This window comes from Quercus suber, unplaced genomic scaffold, assembly GCF_002906115.3.
Source record: "Quercus suber isolate HL8 unplaced genomic scaffold, Cork oak 2.0 scaffold_37, whole genome shotgun sequence".
Taxonomy (NCBI): domain Eukaryota; kingdom Viridiplantae; phylum Streptophyta; class Magnoliopsida; order Fagales; family Fagaceae; genus Quercus; species Quercus suber.
In genome coordinates this window covers 1,228,568-1,248,224 of record NW_027069502.1, presented here as the reverse complement: position 1 = coordinate 1,248,224, position 19,657 = coordinate 1,228,568, and the positions used below count along the sequence as shown (strand labels likewise).

At 32.8% G+C, this 19,657-nt stretch overlaps 1 protein-coding gene across 1 annotated transcript; it reads left to right on the top strand.

The window, feature by feature from the left end:
* The first annotated feature begins 12,898 nt into the window (after positions 1–12,898).
* Positions 12,899–18,862, top strand: LOC112030485 (tropinone reductase homolog At5g06060). Its single transcript, XM_065770917.1, has 5 exons — positions 12,899–13,275; positions 17,200–17,407; positions 17,655–17,874; positions 17,981–18,087; positions 18,374–18,862. Exons 1-5 carry the CDS (start codon positions 13,001–13,003, stop codon positions 18,554–18,556), a joined length of 993 nt encoding a protein of 330 aa, XP_065626989.1. The 5' UTR covers positions 12,899–13,000; the 3' UTR covers positions 18,557–18,862.
* Positions 18,863–19,657: the final 795 nt, after the last annotated feature.

The window sequence follows — 19,657 nt, the reverse complement described above, 5'->3', positions numbered from 1 at the left end:
TGATTCTGGTTACTAGATCCTTAATCTCATTTCACCAAAATGATCTTGATATTGTAATGCTCAAATCGACTGCTCATAAGGCCTAATCGAACCGTTAGATTGAAAATTATCATCAAATCAAGTTTTAATAGCCGAGATACACTATCACAAATTGAGTTCGACTATATGTGATTATGAACAATTTATTTCAATTGGTTATAATTATAATAAATTTGGTATTAATGATGTGTCATAATTTGATTGGTTAGGACTACATTTTATGGTGAGGTTGCATACACCTAATTAACTAGATAGATAAACATTAATTATTTAATGAGTAATTTGTGCAATTATATTTTAATTAGGGTAAATTTAGAACTAATTAAGTCTGAAATTGGAGTAATTAGAGTCATTTAATGTTAAGTGGGAGCTAATTTGGGACCTATTAATGTTAATTATACTGAAATCATTTTCTAACAAATGACCTCTACTCATTATTTTGTTGATATCTCTTAAAATATTTTGAATCTGTAAATGAGATTAATTTTTCCATAAACTAGAAATTTGAGACTTCAATTTGAGCACAAGAACGAGACAATTCCGATCAGAATTAAGTAATATATGATTTTTTTTAAAGTTGGCTCTACAGACTATTACAATAATTACGAGAAAACCGAATTTTGGCTTACTCCTCACTTCCAGAAATCTCTACATTTAATGCACTAGATTTTCCTCAAGGCTAAAATAAGGTCTAGGTTCATGATTCTTTGCTAACCCTCATTAAATGACCTTCTATTTATATTTCCTCTACCACTACTATATAAACCTCCACTCTCTTCCAAAGCACACAAAAACCCACTCTCTTTTCCTCTCTTAAGTTCTAAGAAGTTGAGTAGTCTTGTCATATCTTAGCCTTCTTGAGACTCAAGGTATTGAGTGAGACTCACTCTTCCTTTCCTAATTCTTCTTTTCCTCCACTCTTAGGATCTCTGTCAAGAGTCTCCTCCTCCACCATATGGATCTTGCATGAAGGTATAATCCATTTCTCTAATTGTTTTTTTATATTGCTATAATGAGAATTTAAGATCAAAGCATGATAATAATTATTTAAATTCCCTTAAATATATTTGAATGTTCTTATGTGTTCTTCATATGTTCTTGGTTATTCATCACATGTTCATGCATAACACTAGTTTTAATCTTAAGTCCACATCAAAAATATGAAAAACATGTTTGTTTCTTAATTCTTTCAAATCCTTGAATCTTGGATATCACCATCCACACACATTAAATTGAACATGAAAATTGATTGATAATATATTGGATGATGTGATATGAATGTTTGCCACTATAGTCCAGACGATCGGTTTCATCAGGCAAGGTGGGTGTCTAACACCTTCCCACCTTATAACATAGCCTTCGAACTTAGATCAAGAGTTGATAGACCAATGTTTATCCTTGTAATTTTTAATTTCTAGATTGTAACTAGGAAACAAAACTATGTACTTTATCTTAGATTGTATCTAGGACCAAAGCCATAAAATTTTCCTATGATCAATGTAAATTCAATTGCAAATTAATAAAATGAGGAATTTTTCAATTTTGGTTTTCTTATTTATTCCAATAATTAAATAAATGGCGACTCCATTGTAAAACTCTTAATCTAAAGGGGAAAATATAACTAGTCAAACCTCCATTTTGAGAAGCAATAACACGACTTCACCCATTCACGCGAATTTATCCCAACATCATAAAAGGGGGCTGGGGGCACGGTCTCTAACAAAGTTACTTATTTGTTTGATTAAATCTGTAAAAATGTAGTTTTTCGAATCTGCATTATAGGCTGTGTATGCATACTTGTGCCTAGAAACACAAATTTAGAGTTCTTGCTTTTTTTGGTGTGTTTTGATTAGTTTTAATCCTTTGTTTAGGTCTTGTTGAGTTTAGTTTTCACATGTTTAGGTCTAAGGTTAGCAAAATAACATGATTCACATGCTTGAATTGATAGATTAATGATTAGGGTTTGTGCTTTAATGAATCACATGAGCATTCATGAGAATTTGAACATGCATTGATGCATAGGTGTTGAGGTGTTATGGTGCAGTGAGGTAAGTGAGGTAAGGCATGAATTCATATGTGCATGCATTCATATATACATGCATTTGATTGAGATATGGTATGTGAACTTGGAATATGTTTGTGTTCTTTATGTTCTTGATACTCTCCAATAATTCTTTGATTTTGTCTTGTTGATTTGTTGCCTTAGATGTGATAATATGAAATATGCATGTTAGATGTGTGCTAGGTTTGATATGAGCTATCATGATAGATGTATGTTAGGATTTTGGAATGATTGATGTTATGTTCATTGCTAGATGTATGCTAGTGTGTGTGTGTGTGTGTGTGTGTGTGTGTGTAGATAACAATATTGAATAAGCCTTTAATGAGATTAAGACGTAAGACACAATGACTAAAAGCCAACCCATGGGTTAGGTGCCTAACACCTTCTCATCCCTATACCTAAACTCCGAACTGATACTCTAGTAGTAAGATCAGTCCTTCCATATAAGGGGGTTATATTTATAGTTCCTAGACCTAATCTAGGTAGTGACTCATCTTTTCTTCACACTAGTCCACTTAGCCGAGGCGTACTCCCCTTTTACTAAGGAGAAAATCGTTGCGCCCACATTGCTGCATAAATATTTACTATTGATGGTGATCTGAAACCTTTGAATGGGATCTCAAAGTCACAAACGTGGGAGTTTGTGTTCAGCAAATTCAAGATAGAAGAGTCCATGGGGTCGAAGCTACACGTGGTCATGTTAGTAAGTTCTACAAGAGGTAGCTTTAGATTTATAGTTTAAATCTATTGTAAACTTCCATTTTATCATAGTAGATTTGTTTACCTTGAAGATAGCTTGGTTAAATCCTCCCTAGATTTTTTACCTTGAAATGGTCGGTTTCATTAGTTTTCCCAAGTCATCATATTATCTTCTTTTTTACTTTTTCACACTAAGTAATATGCTTGTATGTGTTTAACCTAGATCTTATAATTAACCTAAGTAACTACTTGGCTAATTCATTAGGTTAAACTAATTTGATTTATAGGGGTCTAAACAGAAAAAACAAAAGCAACCAAAAAAAAAAAAAGTAATTAAAGTCCTAATAGCTTTGCCTTATCATCTATTGATCAATTTTGTTGGTGTTGATCTACTTCTTCAGGCAATATATATACCAATATAAATATAACCCATTCGGATAAGTGGAAACACTACTAGTTACAACCTATGAAGCATGAATGCAGCTTGAAGGGTGCCGCACCGAAGTCCGACGAGGCCTGACATGGGGTGCAACGTTCAACGTGGCTGCCCTTGCGTCAGTGCCGCGTCTGAGCCTTTTTTTTTTTTTTTTCACGGATTCGTGCCTGAACGGTTTTAGACCCCTTAACACACAACCAGATTGAGTAGCCTAGTTAATTAGCCAAGTTGTTACTTAGTCAAATTAAGCAATTCTAGGTTAAAACAATCATATCAAGAATATAAAGCAGTGGAATAATAAATAACACAAGATATGATCACCCAGGAAAACCAAGCCGATAAAAAACCTGGGGAGGATTTTACCCACCGATCCTTAAGGCAAAACTGAATTCACTATGAAAGAATCGAAGTTCATACAAAAGGACTTACAAGCTCCCCGCTCGACTTCCTAATGCTACCTACCAGTAGAACTTACTGACACGACCCCGTGCAAGCTCCGAATCCACGGACTCCTTCTTTCTTAAATTCTTCAATCAGTTACAAGCACCCACGCTTGATATTCTTTAAGTTTCAATGGTAGCAACCTAGTTGATTATCAAGATGTTGAAGTAATCTCTATCTTGAAAACCCTAAGTTTTGTGTAAAGGAAAACTCCTCTAGATCTCACAAGAGATTTACACAAAACAGCAATGTATGAGCAACAATACAACTGGAGCAACTCTAAAAACGTGGCTAGGGTTTTGCCTTATATACCTAGGGCAAAAACATAAAACCCTAAACGTTTAATGAGTTAGGGCTGAGTTGGAAAAACTGCAGAAAACGCAATCTGGTTGACTTTCGATCGATCGAGTCTATTCTTCGATCGATCGAGACAGACTGAAATGCCCCAATGCATTTACAGTCTCTCGATTCCAACTTTACAATAATTAATCAACTTTGAGCAAGCTTAAACAAGACTAAACATATTGTTTTGATCATGGTTTGCCAATATTACAAATTAGAGTTCTAAATACATAAATTTCTAAACCTTTAGAACCTAACAGTGCCAAACCTGGTCGATTTGATTGAAACGGCCAAAATTGGCATTGAATCATGCCGAAACAACCGAAATCGGCTTTCAATGAGGCCCAAACATCCTAAATATGTCCTTCCTCATTTTTATTATGAATATTTGTTGCTTCTTTTGTGTTTTCTTTTTCGTTTTGTGTTTCTTGCCTTATTCTTTCTTTGTTTTGTGAATCAAGGCATAGTAATGTGTTTTTTAAGAATATTTTAATAGTAAAAATATATAGAAAATATAAATAAAAATATTTTTTATAATTTTGTAATCACTACACCCCACCGCACCCGCACCCAACTTTTTCAGAAATTGCCAAGTCTCACACCCGCACCCGCACCCGAATCCAGAAATGCACTCGTGCTTCATAGGTTACAGCAAACACTATAGTGACAAAGAGAGATAAATGGCAGGGCAAGAAATGGGTAACAGAGAAAGCAGGTGGTCTTTTCAAGGAATTGAAGTTCATGAATCATGATTACCATGACAAAAATTATATTCTCTCTTTTGTAGTATCTAAGCAATGAAAAATTTTTGGAGGCTGTTATCTCTCAAACCCCTCTCCGACGTATTGGAGAGCCAGAGGAGGTTTCTTCCTTGGTGGCATTCCTATGCCTACTTGTATCTTCTTACATAACTGGTCAGACTATTTGTGTTGATGGAGGGATTACTATGAATGGCTTCAGCTTCCCATGAGCAGCAGAAAATGATGTTTAGACACACCTCATTGGAATATGTTTTTGGTACTGCATCAAGGAATGTTTGTAAACCCAGGAATAAGGGCATGACTACAACTATTGTTAAGCAAGGTAAATAAATTAATATAGCTAACTAGTTCTATTCATAATTGGGAAAAAAAAAAGGATTATAGTAAGTGGGATGCTCAAACCTCTCTCCTTTGCATTTTCTAAAATTATTGTGTGGTATTTCCATCTAAATTCTTATCTTGTATACTTAAATTTATAAATACAATGCATATATGTTCCTTTGAGAAGAACAATGCATATATGTTCCAAGTGAGTGAGTGACAATTTATTCAAACATAACTATTGCTTTTATTTGGTATCATATTCATTCGGTCCTCATAGCTTCCAACTCTTCCTCCTCCTCTTCATCCACTATCAATCCAATTGAAACCTTTCTAATTGAGTNAGCAACCAAAAAAAAAAAAAAATCCAAAGGACAAACCTAACCCATCAAAAATCCAAATACAATTTAAAATAATAAACATGTTAATCAATAAACAATAACGAAAGATTTCATCAACCATAAACTATGTAACAAACCCGAAGTTATATAAAATAATAATAATAATAATAATAATAATAGTGACAGAGCGATGAACTTGTGGAGAACAAAGAACCGGTGGTAGAGCTTGAGGGTATGGTCGGCGGTGAGAGTGAGTAAGGGTGAGACTTCAAAGTGAGTGAGAGTAAGAGTGGCCGAGTGGGTGAAAGGTTGAGGGTTGAGGGTAGAGAGTGAGGGGCGACTATGAAATAAGAGGAGAGTCAAAGAGTGTGTTAGCTGTTAGGGTTAGACTAAGTTGTATGTGTATGTGTGTGTCTATCTATCTATCTATCTATCTATATATATATATATATATATATGTATGTATGTATGTATGTATGTATATTCAAGGTTTTTGGTAATTGTGGTCTAAACGGGTCAAGTCTGGGTTCGAGTTTGGGGCAAGTATCACTAAAACCCGCACCTAACCCAAACCCACTTTGGGTTTAATTTTAAAAACCCAAACTTGACTACTGTTTCGCAGGTCAGGTTGGGTCGAGCACCAAGTCGGGGTGGTTTTGCCATCCCTAGCCCAAGATACTATTTTATATTTAATTTTTAATATATGAGATAATACTTCAAAACATTCTTAATTACTTGGAAAATTAGACCAAAAAAAAATAATGCCTAAAATTAATAAGTTAATTAATAGTTCCTTATTTTAAAAAAATAATAATAATGATGTTTTTAATCAAATTCAAATTCTCAATAATCAAATTATAAAATAAAATAAAATAATTATATTCTAAATAGGTGTTAAGTTTAATTTAAAGTCGTTGTCCATCTTCCTTGTTCATTTGTTCTATTGTGGGAAATAATAAAATCGTATAGAAAATCCTTAATTAAACTTTGTATTTTAGCAAAGTATCTAACTTCGAGTTTCTAGCATATAAGATTCATTCACTTTCATACTCCAAACAAAGATTTTTCTCTATAATTTTTTTTTTGTATGTTTATTAAAAATCCCTAAATGAAATACAAAATTAATCAAGTATTATCATTTTTCTCTACTTGGTTACTATTCAAAAAAAATTGTTGACAAAGACCTCAAATTGAAGTGATTTTAATAAATTTTGGGATTTTAATTACAAAATTAAAAATGCTATATATTTTCTAGACCTGTTATGTAATTTCCCATAATTATTTAAGCTTTGTAGTTGTTAAGGTATTAGTAAATGAGTAAACCTCTCAAGTCTAGAGATGGCAAAAAAGCTAAAAACAACCCACTCTGCATGACCCACCCCTTCCCCACTCTATTTCGAGCGAATTTTCTCAATCCCAAAAAGGTGACTGGGTAGGGATGTGTTTTGCTTGCCTCACCCCGAATGTATATATTGATATTTTTATTTAATATATATTTAGCATTTTTATACATATATTGTATTTTTATTTTAATATATATCCTAGATATAACATTTTTTTTAAACATTCTATACCTTCTTCAAAATATTTGTTTATATTTCTCTCTTAGTAGTCTATTTTTTGATAAGTTTATATCTTAGAACTCCCACGATCTTCATTTCCCTTTATATTTCATCTTTATCGCATTAATATTGGACTATCTCACTAGGATTAGTAACACATTTCCAACCCACCCCAAACTCAACCTACCCTGCATGAGCCCCTAAAAAGGTGACAAGGTGAGAATGAGGCATCCATAATTTGACTTCACCCTACCCCATTGCCATCCCTTACTTGCCAGCAAGCTTAAACAAGACTAAACATATTGTTTTGATCATGGTTTGCCAATATTACAAATTAGAGTTCTAAATACATAAATTTCTAAACCTTTAGAACCTAACAGTGCCAAACCTGGTCGATTTGATTGAAACGGCCAAAATTGGCATTGAATCATGCCGAAACAACCGAAATCGGCTTTCAATGAGGCCCAAACATCCTAAATATGTCCTTCCTCATTTTTATTATGAATATTTGTTGCTTCTTTTGTGTTTTCTTTTTCGTTTTGTGTTTCTTGCCTTATTCTTTCTTTGTTTTGTGAATCAAGGCATAGTAATGTGTTTTTTAAGAATATTTTAATAGTAAAAATATATAGAAAATATAAATAAAAATATTTTTTATAATTTTGTAATCACTACACCCCACCGCACCCGCACCCAACTTTTTCAGAAATTGCCAAGTCTCACACCCGCACCCGCACCCGAATCCAGAAATGCACTCGTGCTTCATAGGTTACAGCAAACACTATAGTGACAAAGAGAGATAAATGGCAGGGCAAGAAATGGGTAACAGAGAAAGCAGGTGGTCTTTTCAAGGAATTGAAGTTCATGAATCATGATTACCATGACAAAAATTATATTCTCTCTTTTGTAGTATCTAAGCAATGAAAAATTTTTGGAGGCTGTTATCTCTCAAACCCCTCTCCGACGTATTGGAGAGCCAGAGGAGGTTTCTTCCTTGGTGGCATTCCTATGCCTACTTGTATCTTCTTACATAACTGGTCAGACTATTTGTGTTGATGGAGGGATTACTATGAATGGCTTCAGCTTCCCATGAGCAGCAGAAAATGATGTTTAGACACACCTCATTGGAATATGTTTTTGGTACTGCATCAAGGAATGTTTGTAAACCCAGGAATAAGGGCATGACTACAACTATTGTTAAGCAAGGTAAATAAATTAATATAGCTAACTAGTTCTATTCATAATTGGGAAAAAAAAAAGGATTATAGTAAGTGGGATGCTCAAACCTCTCTCCTTTGCATTTTCTAAAATTATTGTGTGGTATTTCCATCTAAATTCTTATCTTGTATACTTAAATTTATAAATACAATGCATATATGTTCCTTTGAGAAGAACAATGCATATATGTTCCAAGTGAGTGAGTGACAATTTATTCAAACATAACTATTGCTTTTATTTGGTATCATATTCATTCGGTCCTCATAGCTTCCAACTCTTCCTCCTCCTCTTCATCCACTATCAATCCAATTGAAACCTTTCTAATTGAGTCAATACCATACTAGATGTCATTTTGATTTACTAAAAAGACAAAATATTTCAATACTAGTTAATGTCAATTTATTTTTTATAAATATATATAATTTTATAGACTGAATATATAAACCTAATTCATATATAATTATAAGCATTTGAACAAAAATTTTAGTTTGTTGTTCGCATCATCAATGTGTTGTTCCTTAGTAAATTATTGATTATATGCATGTTAAGGAATATGTTTTGATTTCTTAGTTTGAATTGGTTGTATTTTAATTTGTTCTGAATAAAGAAGTTGAATTGATAAATTAAAAGATGTATTAATCTAGTTGAATGCTGAAAAGTTTTTGGAATTGAGTTTATGTGATAGGCTGTGCACTTAGAATCAAGGATTCAAGGGTGTATACGCATGCTTGATAACCTGCGGTCATAACTTCATCCTTGTGCATGCAACCTAAACCCAAATTAGGCAAAATATGTGTTTTAATGGTAAGGTTTGCTAGATTTCATGTTGTCCCATGTGATAAGTGATTTTGTTGATTGTGAACCTCTAAGATTAGGGTTATAAATGATAAATTATTTCACATGATTTAGTCCTTACTTTTCCATAGTAACATGATTTGAATATGTTTAGAATAGGATTCTCACTTATGAATGTATGTTTTATTTGATTTGTTTCCAATTTGATAACAAATTTGACTTGGTAATTAGGTTTAATTTGTTTACAAAGTAAAATTTTTCTTTTTGTGCTATGATATTTTATTATGTGATGTGTTTCATTAATGCACAATTGTGATAAGCTCATTAGGGGATTTCTCAATTGATTTAGGCTATGGAACACAATGAGTGGAGATTGGTCATTGGGCTAGGCAGGCTTAGGTGCATAACATTTTCCCAAGCCATAACCAAATTTTGGATCGAGAATTTGGTGCATAGCAATGAAGTCAATACCGTACCGTATCGGCCAATTCAACTGAAATTTACTGCACCGTTGGGTAGGCCTATACAAAAATTATCTTATTTCATCTCGGATTAAATACCAGCCATATCGTTGTTATTCTAGCCATACCTAGATAAATATCGGATTCTGGCTGGTAAATAGGTTTTGGGCAAAACAAAAACACTTACCGACTTACCTTCTATACATTTTTGTTTTCACCTGATAATGCTTCTTTCTATTATCTCATTCTCTCATTTTCTTCTCCCTTTTCTTCATATTTTCTTTGTTTGTGACTTTCCTATTCTCCACTTTTTCCAACTTTCCTCCACTTTTCATTCTTCAAATCTCTCTCTCAGCATTTGAGTGTCTATGTTTGTTTGTTCCTTTTCGTTTGTATTTTTAAAGCTTTTTTTTTTTCCTTAGTTTTGTGTGGCCACGTGAAGAGGTAGAGGAGTTCTTCAACCAAGAAAAGAAAAAGTAATGTAAAGCATTAAATGTGATAAGACTTATCTTGAAAAGTGAGAGTGAAAAAATGATTTTAAAAATAAGAATAAAAGATACTAAAGATAGTGGAAGAGAATAAAAACTAAAAAATGTAGTGACAAATGTTGGCAGGTATACCTTGACTTGTACACATGCAACAACTTCAGATTTGAGTAAAAAGGAGATCTAGAATTTTCCTTATAATTTTTTTTTTAAATGTCTAGTCAATTAAAAAAAATTCGCATTTATTGTTAATAATATATATATATATATATAATAGCAATAAACTCGAAACGGTATACCAGTATTGACTGGTACCAAAAATATATTTTATCGGTGATCAAACCGATACAGCCTTCGATACGGTATTGACTTCCTTGGTGCATAGATCTCTATAAGGGGCCCAAGTTGGTTTTTAGACCTAAATCAGGTAGCAACTCTCAACTCTCTGCGTTTTAGCCCACTTGGATGTGGCGTACTCCCAATGGCAACATCCCATGTATATGGTAGTGAGCTCACATTGATGTAACAGTTGGTAAATAAATTTCGTAGTTGAATTTTTATCTTACATTTATATGTTGATATATTATTTTATAAAGTAAAGCAATTAAATTTATAGGATTCCTAATATCACTCAAATTTATGAATGATTGCGATGTGATGTGCTTTAACACCAAGCATCCCTTTGCCTCTGGAGTTTTGACCAACTTTTGGTGCAAATAACCAAAATAGAATAGAATTCGCATCATTGTTTTAAAAATTAGAATGGTCAAAAAGTCGAAAAAGGACAAGTCATCAGTTTTTTCGATTTTTGACCGATTTTTACCATATCGATTCTAGATTCAGTTCCTAGTTCAACTGGTTGAATTTGTTGGTCTAGTATGATTTTTAAAACAGTAATTTGGAATCAATTTTGTATGATGACATAATATTTTTCACAATTTCTCTCATAAAAACTAGTATAGCTTGTGATAAATGATGCATAATAGAATTGGTGTTAATGGTAGATCAAATTGAAAGTAATGTTCCACCCATATGTTTGGCCATATGCATTCTAATTCTACGTAACCCTTTTTTTTTAGAATAAAGACTGTAAATATTATTGAATCAAAACTTTAACATGGGTAACAAAAGGAGAGAGAGGTCTCCAAGCACCTCTTCTAACCAAAATTGAGATTCCAACAAACCCTTTGCATTTTTCGCTAACTAGTGAGCTACCGAATTACCAAGGGACTGTTTGGATTTCATGTTTTCCATCACCCATCACTCTGTTTTCATTGCCCGTAACTCAAAATTGGTGGGTCCCACGACAGACGGGTGTGTTTGGATTTGTTTTTAGTTTTTGTTTCCATCACTCAATTCTCTGATTTTTAAGTGATGAGTTAGTAAAACCAAAAACAACTTTTTGGTGTTTTCAAGTTATGGAAATTGAGTTATGATGGCATTTTGGTCAATATACACATATTTGAAGGACCCATGGTCAAAGAGTAGTCAAATCTGGTCAGACCTTCGGAGTTAATAAAATCAGTGGCCTTTTCCTTCTTTTCTTTTTTCTTTTTTTTTGATGGGATTAGTGGTCCTTTCCTATAGCATGTCAAAAGATTCAAAGAATATACACACACACACAAAAAACAAAGAAATATAAGAGAAAGATGTGTTACTATCAACAGAATAATTCAGATGTTACAACTTTTAACAAACTAAAAAATATTAAAGAATCATAAGATTTACTTCCTATAAATTATTGAAAAAAAATGTATATGATTACACTATAGAGAAATATAAAAGAAACATTGATTACCTTCAAAAGAATAATACACGGTATCGTCATTGAAATCTGTTAAACATGTTTAAATATTGCAAAAACTAACACAAATTCAGATGTTAAAACTTCCAAAATGCCAAAAAAGATATATAATTAAAGAATAAGTTATTGAAACAATTCAAAAGAGAAATATAAGAAAAAGAAAAAAGTACACGAATCCATAAAAAAATAAGTTTTAAATTTTAATGGGTCTAAACTTTACACGATGAAAAACCATAAATTTTTTAAAAAAAAATACATGAAAACCCATAAAATAATTTATTTTTTTTTTTAACAAAGTAGAGGAGAAAAAAAAAATGATAGAAGAATGGCTCATACCTATACTCGGCTTTAAAAAAAAATATTGGGGTTTGCACTGCTTTTATAGTGTTAATGATTAACCTTACAAATTTGGAGATAAATGATCAACATTTGAGTTTGAATTTAAGTTTGACTCTCTCTTATATATTTGTGTATTAAAGAATACACAAATTTGTATGATTCAAGGAAAAGATGTAGATTACAAAGAAAGTTTCAAAATATTCTCACAAAACCCAAACTCTAAATACACACTCAAAAGAGCTCTCTCACCACAAGGAGAAACCTTAATTTTCCCAAAGTAAATTGCCTCAGCTTGAACTCTATTACATTACAAAACCAATGTTGAGACACAAAACATGTATGTATATATATATATATATATATCCGTGGAGCATAATTATGGAATCCAAGCAGGACTTTTTTGATATGCATCCAGTTAGGACTTGGACGGCTTAAGTTGGCAAAAGTATTTTACATGGATTTCTAGTAACTTTGTTTCAAAAGGGTTTTAGTATGTAATGAAATTTCACACAAAAAATAAAAATTTTAATTATATATATATATATATTTTGATTGATAAGTGATAAGTCTAGAGTCAAATATACATAATGGCGTCTTAATCTTCTTTTCCATTATTTTTCTCAAATAAAATAAAGAACTTTTCAATTATTGAGGAAAGATCTAAAAGTCAAAAGTACCAAATATCTTAATACAGATTTGATCATTGTGAATCTATGATATGACTAAAATGCTGGAAATCAATAGCGCATATTCGTAAAAAGAAATATTGTTGGGAAAAAAGTGTGGACGTAAAAAAAAGCTGGGTTGCCACTTGCCCTGTGGCCCTGCCCATGTGTCTCTCAATCAGTCCATTGTCTTGGCAAAACAGGAAAGACAAATTGAGTGGGAGGTTACAAGATGACAGTCTATGTCACACTAGCTGAGACATCCTTGATGCTCAGTTTGTTTGTTTGTTTCTCTCAAAAACTCCTCCCAATAGCTTTTCCTTATCAGTATCTATTGATATATTGGTATCGGTGTTCTACTTACTGGTTATTGCACAGAGAGAGAGAGAGAGAGAGAGGGAGAGAGAGAGAGAGAGAAATGGCCCGGGAAGAAACTGTTAACAGAGGAAGCAGGTGGTCCCTTCAAGGAATGACAGCCCTTGTTACTGGTGGAACCAAAGGAATCGGGTTCTTTCTCTGCCTACGCCTTTCTTTTTCCTTCTGTTTTTATAGCTTTTTCTTTTTTCTTTTTTTGAGGGGGATTCTGTTTTTATAGCTTGGAATTGCATTCTTATTGAATATTTCTAGATATAGATAAATAAACTATAAATAGCCACATTTATAGAGTTGTTGCAACTTTTTAAAAAAGTTTGATGGGATGAAAAAGAGAGGAGAAGGTCATTTATGTCTTTTTTAAGTGTGGAATTTGAAAATCTAATAGTTGAATTTCATGTTTCCTATATTTTAAATATACATATCAAAAATTACGTTCAAATTAAATGTTATTTACTATTCAATGAATAAATTTATTTTTTATACACAATTTTAAAATATAAAAAATACAAAAGTTTAAAATTTTAACATTTATTTGATGGCATAGCGATTAATCTTTGATCTTATTAAAAATTTTGCAAGTATGAAAGATATAATAAAAACATGCAAATTAACGGTATTATTTTCACTATGGTATTATTTTCATATTTTGGTTGGATTTTATGTTTGCATAATTGGTTTTGTAGCTACAATTAAAGCTTGCTTGTATATTAGGATTAATTTGTTGTTTATTTATTTGGCTAAATATCCAACCTTTTATTAGGAAGGACGTCTGGATTATACCATTTATCACTACAGTATGAGTTTATGACTTTGACCCAAAAAGATTTATGGGTAAAATAAAAAAGATCTAGTTATTGAGTGCCCATAATCATAAGGCATTTGTTAATTGACTATTTTAGAAAAGTTTTAATATCAATTTTATAATAAATATTAAAACTATTAAAAAAATCAATTACTTGTTTCTTTTATCATAAAAAGTTTCTAAAAATACTCTATAGACTAATGCCCTAAGATATTTGTTAACATTTTCCAATAAAAAATCACTCATTAAGTTTGGGGTAATTTTAGACACTCAAGAGCATTCGCATCTAGGTATCTAAAACAATATCTATTTTACATATTAAAAAATTACTTTATCTCTTTCACTATACCATTTTACAACTCACCATACATTTCATTTCTTATTTTTCAACACTATTCACTTATTTATCATTTCTCTCTCATCCTCTCCAACTCTCTCTCTCTCTCTCTCTCTCTCTTCCACTCCGTTTTTATCTTTTCCTCTTAAACAAACCAAACAACACAACAACACTTAGCTAACCCACACCCAAACCAACAAGCAAGCCCACCACCATTGAGAAACCCAAATCACACCACCCACCACCCACCACCACAACCAGTTATTCAAATTGAAACTTAAACCCAAAACACAAACTACCTGCCCCCGCGAACAAAACCCAAAACTCCCAAAAATTGAAACTCAAACAAACCCCTAACAGCAACCGAAACTCAAAAAATCACTGGAACAAGCCCAACAACCATCGAAACCAAGCCCAGCACCACCAATTCAAACCCAACCCACCAATTTAACCACTAATTCAAACCTAACACACCAATTTAAACCTATAAACCACTAATTCAAACCTAACCCACTGATTTAAACCCACAAACCACCGATTCAAACCTAACCCACTAATTTAAACCTGTAAACCATTGATTCGGCTACCTATTCAAAACTAACCCACCAATTTAAATCCATAAACCACCAATTCAAACACATCCTACAATCATAAGCAAAACCTAGCCAACCCATCATCATTACCGCCACCACGCTTTCACCTTTGGTCCTAGAAGCTGTCGCCTACTATACCAGAGAGAGATCAAGATTTTAGTTTGGTTAGAGAAGCAATAGAGAGAGAAGATTGAGACTGGTTTGAGAGAGAGAGAGAGAGAGAGAGTTGGCCTAGAGAAATGTGAGAGACTAAAGAGAGAAATGAGATATTTTTAATTTATTTGGGAAGAGAAAGAGAAGAAAATAATATATATATATATATATCTCAGAATACAAACACAACTAAAATAATTCTTATCTTTAAAAAGTTATTGATCACGATTGCTAAAAACTTTTAGTAATAGCCACCGAGGTAAACTAGGTTTGGAAGTGTGGATCTAAAATAGCAATTTGGGGGAGGGTTTTACCCCCCCTCCCCAAATGCTAATGCTCTAACATAGAATTTTCAAAAGCATCCATATTATCCCTTAAACACAAACTGCACCTAACTTTGTTTAAGCTCATTTTCTCAAAAACTAATTTATGGTCGGATTAAGCAATAATTATCACAAATCACAATAAAATTTCACAGTAATTGTATTGAGGCAATTATAAGCACAAGATAATGTCTAGATAATAAATAGTTAATAAATAACAATCGAGGATGAAAAAGAAAGTAGAAGAAGATTTGAAGGAGCAAGAGAAAGTTCAAACAATATTAAATGTGGTTTGTCCTTAGGGGACAAATTAGATATTTATGAAGAGTTTGGGTAATGTTGCATTAGTCTAATCCTATTGAGTGAGTTTTGAATTTTACCCAAGATCTATTTATTTTCTCATCCGAAAATAAAAAGAATAATACACTCTTGGTAGATCAACAACAAGGAAATCATTTTTGAACACTCTGAATATTGTCATAATCATGCTCAGCTAGTAAGTTAATGTATTGCAATGAATTATAAGCTTTAGTTTTGCCAAAAATTTAATGGAAAAAAAAAATCCTTTTTGTAAGGTTTGTGTCTAAGTTTAGTCCCTCTATCTTACACTTGGTAAGAAATATAGTAACCAAATCATATCAACCTAAAGTAGTTAAACATAAAAATTCATCAATCTAAAGAATTAAACATCCACCAAAAGAAAGAATATATATATATATATAGAGAGAGAGAGAGAGAGAGAGAGAGAGAGAGAGAGAGTATTCATCATTTTGTGTGAGCAAAACATGGATTGAATGGAAGAGAAAATAACAAATTTTTATAGTAAAACAATGGAGAGAAGGAGAGCCAAAATGAAAGGAAGATGAAGGGATAGAGAAATTGTAAAGTTAAGGTATAAAGTAGTGGGGAAATAAAAAGATAAAAGTAAGTAAATATTGGAGAAGGTGTAATTGTAAAGTGGCAAAGTAATAAGGAGAAAAATAATTAAAAAGGAGAGAGAAAATATTGAAAATAGGTTGATGATATGATGCTGATGTGGCTCAACAATAACGCAACAACATTAAACGCTACGTTTCAGCTTTTATATATATAGATATAGATTTTGTGAAATTATGCTATGAAAGTTAATTATACCAAGCCCAATCCATGCCCTTGAGTTTGTACAACATAATTGTTAAATACAATACTTTGAACTAATATATTGTTGGGTTATGTGGAATCTGGTTTGTATTCGATTCGGTATTTGACCCTGCCCAAATTAGAAGCGTTACGACTTTAAATGAGACATTTTCTGAGATTTAGTCCAAGGATTGGGGGTTTGCCCAAATTGGCCCTATTGTTTTGGGGTATTTATAGGTCACTACAAATTAGGTTTGATGATTGTATTGAAAACCATCCCTTACGGTTGCCTTTATATTTTTTTCTCCTCGCTGCAACTCTGTGAACATAGGCACATTATCGAATCATGTATATCTTGTGTCATGTGATAGTTTTCTTGGCACATATTTTTCCTCTATTTTTCATTTCTCACAAATTGAGGAATAATTAAGTTAAATTCCTAAGATATATTGTTGAAACCAAATTAATTTTGAACTCTCTCTTAGTGGTTTGTAAGCCATACTTTTAGGAAGGTTAATTTTGTTAACCATGAAATAGTTAAATGTGTTCTTTTGTTTGGTCTTGAGATAGAGAAGGGACTATCCCTCCCCCTGTAATTTGTTTCTAATTCTCTGCTTTCATTGAATATTACATGTTTACCTAGAAAAAAAATCACTAAATACAATAGAATACACATTATTTAGTTTTTCTTTTTATTTGCTATTATTTACTACTACGTGTTGTGACTAGATATGCTGTTGTTGAGGAATTGGCAAGCCTGGGGGCGACTGTACATACATGCTCTCGAAATGAGGCCCAACTCAATGAATGTTTACATGAGTGGAAGATGAAGGGATTTCGAGTCACTGGTTCAGTCTGTGATGTGGTGTCTCGAACCCAACGAGAGGAGCTAATGAGCACTGTCTCCTACATGTTTAATGGCAAACTCAACATCCTTGTAAGTACTTTATTTCCTCTACATCACTGCGTTTTGCGTGGCATTTGAAAGCATACTCCAAAGATGATGAATTTTAAATGATCATTTTACATTCTTTTCTATACTAAAATCTTCGATTTCATTTTTAGAAGATCAATCTTTGATCAACAATTTAAATGGCATTGGAATATTACTTGGCCAGAGCCGCTTCATTTGTGCTTTTGCAGTTGATACATTCAATTTATAGTTAATCTAATTCGGTTTTTAGATAAACAATGTGGGAACGTCCACATTGAAACCAACCTTGGAGTACACATCTGAAGATTTCTCATTTCTCATGTCTGCCAATCTTGAATCTGCATATCACATTTGCCAACTTGCTTATCCTCTTCTGAAAGCTTCGGAAGCAGGAAGCATTGTTTTCGTTTCTTCGGTTGCTGGTGTAGTAGCCACAAGTACTGGAGGATCTATATATAGTGCAGCTAAAGGTAATTTCTTTGTGCTATTTAACTTTTTATTGCAAGCTTATGGGTTATAAATTTTAGCTGTGACATCAAATAATGCGATCAGCTTCTGTCTGATATCTATTTGAAGGAGCGGTGAATCAACTTGCAAAAAATTTGGCATGTGAGTGGGCAAAGGATAACATAAGGAGTAACTCTGTTGCGCCATGGTTTATCAAAACTCCCCTGGCTGAAACTGTAAGTGTGCTAGTGCTTGAAGATTGTTAAAATCTGGTCATTGTTGAATGTCTTCGGGAGATAATAAGACATATGACACGTTCAGTGTAATGCACACTCTCAGTAAACAACATTTGTAACAAATAATCCTGTTTTGATTTTTTCATGTGCTAAGAAATGGGAACAATTTACCGAATTTATCCTTACTGCAGTATTCTAATATCTTGACTCCTTCAGAGAGGTCATTATCTGAGATAGGTTCCATGAATCATGATAACCATGACAATTTATATTATCTTCTTTGCAGTATCTAAGCAATGAAAAATTAGTGGAGGCTATTATCTCTCAAACCCCTCTTGGACGTGTAGGAGAGCCAAAGGAGGTTTCTTCCTTGGTGGCATTCCTATGCCTCCCTGCAGCTTCTTACATAACCGGTCAGACTGTTTGTGCTGACGGAGGGACAACTGTAAACGGCTTTAGCTTCCCATGAGCAGCAGAAAATGATGTTCAGACACTCCTTATTGGAATATGTTATATATAAATTATTAGGAACCCAATGTGTTATATGGCTAATATGCTATAATATATCTCTAACAATGTTTTTGGTACTGCAAGGAAAAATTAATAAATATAGTTTACTAGTTCTGTCAGTAATTGGAAGAAGAAAAAAATGATTGTAGCAAATGGGATGCACAAACCTCTCTCCTTGGCATTTTCTAAAATTATTGTATATCTATCTAAATCGTTGTCTTGTATTCTTACTTTTATAAATGTAATGCGTATATGTGTTGGAATATTTACGTGTGAGTCATTGGCAGTCAGGAGGGCCCCCTCACTTTTCAAATTTTCCATTTATAATATTGAAAAAAAAAAAAAAAAAAAAAAAAGAAGAAGAAAGTTTAGGAAAATTAACTTACCGGCCCCCCTAGGATTTTGAGATTAGAAAAAATCCAAAAAAACAAGTCAAATCAACTAAAACAAACCAATGAAATACAAAAATCTGGCCTATTCTTGGGCATATACTCTTTCAAATCCAAATCAAATGACCAAAAATCTATGACAAATTCCCAATTTAACTCCATACAAAAAACCCAAATCAACAATATAAGGAAAAAGAATCCCTTTCAAATTAGGATTCCTCTAGGATGAGGACAAATCCAAATACGAAAAAGAAAAAATATTTCTAATTAAAAAAAAAAAAAATCTCCTACACCTTTGCCATTGTCTCCGCACTACAATGTTTTGATACTTTGCCTCCACAAGTCACTATGGTGGCGTATAAGAAAAGTGGAAAGGTGTTCAATGTTCGTAGATAGAGCGGAGACAAGGCAAGCCTAAAAAAAGGCTCACACAAACAATCTTGAAATAAGTCCCAACAAAAAAAGTATTGTCAATGGTGTTTGACCTCGATGAGGTGTGAGGTTCCCATGGATGGGATGTGTGGGGTTTACACGTGGTTCACATAGATAATGTGCAAAAGAAGGAAAAGTCCATAAGCAAGGGAGAGCAAGGAAGATTACCATGTTCACTTACCCATGGTTGAGTAAAGGGTTCTACTATTTGTGTGTTGGTGACTTCCAATGTTATGCAA